At 35.0% G+C, this 8,045-nt stretch overlaps 1 protein-coding gene across 1 annotated transcript in view; it reads right to left on the bottom strand.

Moving 5' to 3' along the window:
- Nucleotides 1-227: 227 nt before the first annotated feature.
- ana (anachronism) overlaps nt 228-8,045 on the bottom strand; it is a 60,097-nt gene continuing 52,279 nt past the window's right edge. Inside the window, exons 3-4 of the mRNA XM_081749833.1 lie at nt 4,457-4,549; nt 228-509 (exon numbers count right to left, since the gene is read on the bottom strand). Of these exons, the coding sequence (XP_081605959.1) occupies nt 250-509; nt 4,457-4,549 (353 nt within the window). The 3' untranslated portion in view covers nt 228-249. The remainder of the gene's footprint in view (nt 510-4,456; nt 4,550-8,045) is intronic.

The raw sequence follows: 8,045 nt of genomic DNA, 5'->3' as shown, positions 1-8,045 counted from the left end.
TTCAATTTCCACTATTGAATCTTTGGTTGTCAGTCGTTACTTAACATTACTTCCATCTACGTCTTATGTGAAAGAGGAAGGCAAATCTATTCGTCCGGAAATGGGTACTTTTTAAGCCAGTGATCTTATATATGACATATTAAGTTAATATTCTGAGTATACATAAGTAACTTTATTTCAATATTTAAGATATACAGTACATTTGTTGAACACAAATTCACGTTTCCTGGTCCCTGATTTTAATATTTATCAAAAAATCCATCTTCTCTCTGCGTGTGCTAACCTGTCGTGCACCTCCTGTTCTTCGTCTTTATAAAGATCTGGTATGAAATTCCTAATTTGGACACAGCCTATGTACAACCTCCTCTTCAGCTTATTTAAGATGGATAAGTCAAAATGGATACAGGCACTTACTTTCCTTGCCAGAGGACGAATTTCTATATTATAGATATGCAGACAAACTTCTACCAAAGGACCCAGTCCTACGCAGAACTCCGGAGCTCTCAGTGCTAGAAAAATAAAAGTTTCATTAAAATTGTTTTATTGCATTCAAGAATCATTAAATGCAAACAATTAGCCCTAGTTTCATATCACTACAGTCCTCTTAATGATAGATTAATGATTTCACTTTTTAAAATACTGAATGTACTGTAGTACTTTCCATGGTAGCCTTGAACAAAGATTGCGCTGGGGTCTATAGAAGAGCAGGCTGGCATTTTGTAGGATTGTTCGGTGTACTAAAGGTAATAATGACTAATAGTCAATTGTGTCAACAGTTGACTGTGGTTTATATGTCGGGTATAATCTTTACTTGCAGACGTAAGTAATAGATGATAAATTAGTGACGGCAGACTGATAACATCAGAGGCTAGAAATCACTAAGACAAAATTTTGTGAGGTTAACTAGTAGTATAATATATGGAAAGTTTCTGGTTTTCAAAAGGAGAAAAGGACTTCCTTTGGAATAGAGGCTTATATTATGACAAGACCAGGTGTGTTGAACTCCTTAAAAAAAAAAAAAAAAAAAGATAATTTGGAAAATTAAAATTACTTTAACATTGTTTAAGGGTACTGGATGGCAACACTGATTCACAAATTTTCTTCAATAACTTCCCTTCCAAAGACACTACTGCCATAGGCTGCATAGCGTTGTAAAAACAATGTCATCATCATTCAAAGACGCTATATCTCACCTTAGTAGAGTAACCACGGGCAGCAATAAAGTAAAGTACCGTAAAGTAAAAGATGATTCCCAACCTCCAGCTCTCAAACTGTGTAGAATAGGACGCATGTTTATGTGAGCTTTTTTGCTTAGAATCACAAATAACACCATTTCGCAAAGTATTGTCACTTTCTCCCTAGACACCCTATGTTATTTTGCTTCCGACGAGCCTGTGTTTAAGGTATGTTACTAAAGCTGGTACTTCGTTACTTTCAACAGTTATTTTTCTGAGTAAGTTACTAGTGTATGTTTTACAATGAACGTTTTCTCTTCCTTTTAGACACGTATAATTGTAAATTGATGCAAGTAGGAACAATACGATGCAGTTATGAAGTGAAGATAATTCAAATAATCTCTTCCATTTCTCTTCTATTGTGTTTTACAGGATATTGGAACAAACAAGGATTTAATATTGGCTTATATTTACAAAGAACTACCACTTAAAATTATCATACCTAATTACCAGTGGTTAGGAAAGTTATTTTTTCTCCTGGTCATTTACTAAGGTTCTAAGCTTGGTTACTTTTCAACTCCGAGACAACATCAAACATGGATTTAAACTAAATGTGAGGTTTGAAGTTCAGTTGTAGATACATGTTTTATATAACCTCAGAATTGAAAAGCAACCTGACTTACAGCCTTGAAAGTATGACCTCGTACCGAGAATTGAGTCAGGATCTTTGGCACCAAATGGGACATCAGCAAACATTTAGCCAAAAAGGATGTCTACAAATTTCTCGAAAGATCGAAGATCACTTTAAATATGTTGATTATATCAAAATTACAAAGTATTTCTTCAATCAAAACATTGTAACTTGCAATGAAGTCACTTCTTAATCTTTCCTATACATTTATCTGTAATCGCTTATCATATATGTTGTTAAAAAGAAGTATTTGAGTACTTACTCAACCCTACATCTATAATAGAGAGTAATAAAATAGTTTTGAACTAATTGTATTTTAATGTAAATTTTTAGTTCAAAGTATGTTTGCAGTCCACTATTTACCCTACTTTGAAGTATTCTTATAATAGTAAAGGTTAAAATATCAAAAAGATCTACGATATTTTAAACTGAACAAAAATCAAACTCAAATAAAGTAGAGAAAAGGTGAATTTTGTAACTAGGATGTTGCTTTGCATTATCATGCATTTTAAGAGTCAACATAATGATTGAATACACACATATATGAATTCTGTTCAGACATCCCCTAATCCTATACTAGTCAGCAAAATAATATGTATAACATGTAAGGTAAACAATTAAGTTGTTTGAGTAAAATCAATAATAATGATAAAAATGTATATGCGTCTTCTGCGAATTACCCAGGATGCCCCAGGCGGAGGTTACGTGCTTGAAATAGCTTACATTTGGATTTGGAATCTCCAGACTTGATTTAGCATGCAACGTAACTTTTGATCTGATCACGTGACACAGTCTGGTTCCTATGGCAAACCGGATGAGCCCTTTAAAAACTTTTAGAACAAACACTATAAATGCGATTTTTTGAAAACTAAAATTAATGAACTTCAAGATAATAGAAATAATTTGGAACATGTATAAGGTTATCAAATAATGGAAGAAAGGTTGTCAACTTCGCGATTATATATTAAAGAGACCCGACCAAACAATTAGCACTGATATAGATAGCATCTTGAATAGATTGAAAAGTTTCTTTGACGATTTACTTATCACACAGCCAAAAACTGATTAATCTTCGTGAAAAAAATGAAATGCACACAGAAGAATTATATATTCCAGAGCCTACCAAACAGAAATAGAAATCATTATAAAGAAATTTAAAAAAAAAACAAATCTCCGTTTGCACATGGAATTCCAGCTGAGTTAATTTTAGCTGGAGGGAAAAATTATGGGACAAGATAAACAGACACACTCTCCCTAGCTGGAACAATGAATATTATCTTAAGATGTATCCCATAAAATTAGTAATACAGTCAAATTAGGAATCTCGTAGAAATTTAGGAATCTCGTAGAAATTTCGGAATCCCGTTGAAATTAGGAATCCTGTAAAAACTGAATCCAGTTTGCTAAAGACAGAAGTCAATGGAGAGCTTTTGTGAACGCGATATTGGATCTTAGGATTCCGTAAGTCATAAAGTAAATTAGCTTAGTCTTGAAGGACAATGGAAACAATGATATTAAAATTTCATGGTATGTTAAGTCGAAATACCGTGTTTTAAATTTACATATTTCTAAATATTTTGACCAAATGTTCGTATTTAGTAAATCTCTTAATATTTCTTCATATTGTGTATGTGTCTTATGCCTAAACTGATTTCTAACTTCGTGGAACCCAATGATCTGGTGTGATCTTCAAGGTTAAGCGCACTTCCTCCCCCTCATATAGAAGAAAAGATTCCTTTCTGATCGATTAATAGCGATGGACAGAAACTCGCCTCTTAGTTGTACGTGCTAGTGAAGGAAAACCTCCTCGAGCGTGTGAGTCTACCAACAGCTCTATGTTGGTATCGAAAATTTTAAAGTGACTTTATATACCCGTTTGGTACCAGAAGTCATCCTCATATCCCAAGTTTACTAAGTCTCACGGTATGTCGACAATCAGATAGAGTCTAACTCATGATCTGGGAAGTCCTTAGAAACTATGGAGGCACTACAATCCCAACCTTGCCTATGTCAGATTAAGATTGAGGTACTACTTGAAATAACTGAAGCAATGACTCATTCAATCTATCTATTTGGGAGTGAGTTGAGACTCTTCTTCTCCGGTAGGATGTCTTTCCACACTCACCTTGCTTTACGAAAAGAATAGACAATGCCATCGTACGATTACTTGTACTCGCAATATATTTTTAAAATTTGTACTTCGCTGTCAAAAATTGGGGAACTGAGGTGGTGACAGTTGTACATCCACAGCTTTGTATTTCTTTGTTTCATTTTTATCCTATAGTACTGTTTCCTTTAAAGTATAGTATATACTAATAGCGCCAATCGTTAAAATTTTATTATTGAAATAATGATGCAAACATGAACCTTAAAGATTGATCAATAAATGTAAGGTGATATATAGACTAACTTTTAGGAAACACATCTTTACAATTTCATATATTTTCCGTTTTGAAGTTTTGATTTTCATACCGGTATATTAGTAATTTTCTTCATATTTTGCCTCTCTTTACTTATCATACTTTGAATAATTGAAGATAACTCCATACAACTTCATAAAACACACAAAATGTTGGAACAAACATCTTACCTGGAGAATTCTTCCGAAGGATCGTTATATTGTTAATTGATATTTCAACTCGCACTTGCACAGAATCCAAATCAAAGATGATTCTGAAACAATCTTTTGGAAAACAACATTATATTACAATTACAAATTTTATGAGTAGGATAGATTATCTGGATATTATTTCAGGAGATGCCTAAATAAGTTTGAAAACCTACCATATTATGATCGCAAAAACAAAATATTTAGAGCATTGGTCATGAATACAAAAGAGCATGCAGTTCAGTAAGAAATATCTATTTATTATGGACATCTACTAAATAGTATGTGGTGTTTCTTTCAGGCATACTTGTAAGTGAGATAAATTCAGTTGCAAGTGCATGTCAGTCTTGTTCAGTATCCGAATGAAACTCCCTCAAAGTTCTACCTTTGCTCTCGGACACAAATGTCTGAGGGAAATCCTGATAGCGTGTTTCACTCCTTTCCAATAATAACTAGATTTCTAATAGTCATTCCAGAATTGTAAGTTGTAATTCTCCTAAAGCTAAGTTTGAGATTTTAGTGTATATTGAGATACTGCTAAACGTTATATGAGTTAAGTTTGATACCTCATATATTCATGCATATATGCATATGAATGAATAACTAGTCTTCTGCACACTAGTTTTATTTTAAATATTTCATGAACTGCCTTGTTACTATATGGTTAGTATAGGTGTCTTCAGCGCAAGAGATCCTGGTTTGATTCTCGAAGGATCTCAAGTTAAACTGCAGATCTACGTCTCGTATATCCTTCGTATTGAATGCAACTTTAAATCGATCTACCATCCTACAACATTACACATAATAGGCAATTCGTTGTATTTAAATCAGCCATACAATGGGGCACAATTTAATTATACCAATCCACGGTGAAAGATTTCTTTCATTTTAGAAATTAGCAGTTACTATTCATGTTATTTCACAAGAAATATTTGGCTTCCTGAGAGTCATATCTTAGATATCAGGAAAACCAATAAACTCCTTAGAAGCATACATATCATAACACTGCAGCCATCGCTATCTGCAGGAGGCTGTAAGAATTTATGAAATCGGATTTTTAAAATCAACATTTTATAAATTCGTATAATTATCCAATTTTACATAAAACACATGAAGCAACTAAAGCCTTGATTAACTGAAACATCGATATCGCCCTCAATTTTTTGGGTTCCATGCAAACGAAGGCTACGTATTTGTTGTCAGACATGGACATATCTAGAAATCAGTTGGCTGTAGTGCCACATCCTGCCAGTATCGAACAAGTAGTAAGAATAGTGGTGACTTGAAACGATATCGCTTGTTCTGATAGCATAGACGATTTTATCATCCAGTATTTATCGAAGAATTGATGCTTTTAATAAAGAAACCATGTGGTTATAGACATTTAAAATAAACTTTCTCCTTGGAACAGTATTTTTAAAGAAATAAATCTAAAACACTAATAATAATAGTTAAATGTAAATATAATATTCAGAGTGACATGTCAAGAAAAAGGGCCGATATTTTTATGGTGGGTTGGCAATAATGATGAAGTTAAGCATACGCAAGAACATGCCCTAATATTCTGTGGTTGTAGCAGAGATAGAAGAATCGTCCTAGTGGAGTTGCATCCGTCCGAGTAACAGTAATACAATATCTCGACAAATGTGAAGTGACGTGAGATCCACCATAATTATTTCTGAACGCCAAAGGAAAGAATGCAGCTGATATCGATCGGTATCTTGTGCCATTCACGGATCGACAATAACGAGTGAAGGGTAGGTCAGGTAATTGTGCAGAGAGTTTTTGGAAAGGCGTTCAATTATTCATAACGATGAGCGTAGCGGAAGAGCTAGTGTTCAGACGGACGATCTCGTGGAATGTATTAAGGAGAAGGTGTGATCCAACCGCTGGTTATCAATAACTGAACACGCTAAAGAGTTTCCAGAAGTGTCTGCGAATATAGTGCATCGAGTTGTGACTGACAGACTGGGTGCCAAAAAATGCTTACAGGAGCTTACAAATAGCAAAGAATGACGGCTGTACGTGATTTTTGGCTCCTGAAGGAGGATGAGGATGACCTCTTTTCTCACATAGTGACGGGGAATGAAACTTAGATGACGTACGGCACGAGAGTTGAAGCAACATTCAGTGCTATGGTGGCACTCTGGTTATCGTAAAGTGAAGATATTCAAACAAACATCACTAGTTCACAAAACCATGACAACCGCGTTTTCAACAAAAAGAGCGTGATATTTGTGGAATTACTGGAACCAGGACGAATAGTTACAGCAGGCATGTATGTAAAAGCACTGAATAATCTTCGATGTGTCATTCAAAGTTGGTGGAGACGAATGCTACGCTCTGCAATTCTTCTGATCCATGACAATTCCTGTTCACACATAGCTGCTTGTAATGTCGAGACAATTCAAATATTTCGTTGGAAACAATTTAATCATCCTCCATTACAGCCAAGAACTTGTCTCCAGCAATTTCCTTCTTTTGCTTCATTTGAAAAAAGTGGCTTGGATCGAAACATTTCGACGGCAGCGAAATGTCGAGACATTAGTCCTGGACTGACTGCACTCTCAGGATGCAGATTTTTACACAGAGGATGTACAGAACCTTCTGCCATGTTACCAGAAATGCCTGGAAGTTCATGGTGGGTGGCTGCGTCGAAAAATATCCACGGTATGTTCTTCTTTATCAATCACAATAAATTTCTTTCCCTATTTTCTTGTTTTTCAGAAAATATCGGTCCTTTTTCTTTCTTTCTTTTTGACGTCAGCCTTGTATATCGTCAAACATTACTTTTGAGAACTGACTGTGCCACTAACGCAAGATTCAAAACTAAAGTTACAATTAATAAAGAAATTATATAAAAAGGAAACTGTATATCAATCATAGCAATCATTAAACGTAAGTAAAAAAATATTTAAAATAACAAGTTGAAAAGGACTGAAATTTTAATGGAAAGGAATGTGGAGAGAAACTGTAGTAATGAGGGAAGATAGATATACAATGCCCATAAATTGCAAATCATGTGAAGATATAGGTAAGTCTAGCACCATTTTTGGAATAGATAGGTGGAAATACGTTGCAGAACACCCAGTATACACTATTATATTTGAACGAAATTTTCATCTGAAAAAATGCAGCTATTGAATGCATGCTAATCTTAGTATGTAAAAGATTCCAATAAACCGGCCACAGGACAGAGTAATGTTCTTATATGATGTGCAGCTAATACGAGTTTGGTCTTTGGACAACATTACAATTGTTGTTGTGAGTGCGAATCTATTATGTATTAACCGCATTATGTCTGCAAAGTCGTGAGCTCAGCAGTGAACATCTATAGTACAAGTAAGTGCCTTCGAGCGTACAGAGGGGCTGCATGAGGTTGGGTGGTTGTCCTTCACGATTGCCGCTCGCATGTGTATTTATGTATCGGTAGTGTTCAGAGGCGTATCCCCAGTGTCCTCGCGAGCCACCGAGATTTTAGAAAGGTCGTTTGGACCGCCACAACTGACAGGTGTACGTCCCCGTGTTTTTTCACACTCTGACACCTTGTCGCCAAGAACGTCTTTGGTGG

Source organism: Thermobia domestica, chromosome 2 (genome assembly GCF_964235325.1).
Source record: "Thermobia domestica chromosome 2, izTheDome1.hap1.1, whole genome shotgun sequence".
Classification (NCBI taxonomy): Eukaryota; Metazoa; Arthropoda; class Insecta; order Zygentoma; family Lepismatidae; genus Thermobia; species Thermobia domestica.
Note: the sequence above shows the minus strand (reverse complement) of the source record. Positions and strands in the feature narration are given on the sequence as shown.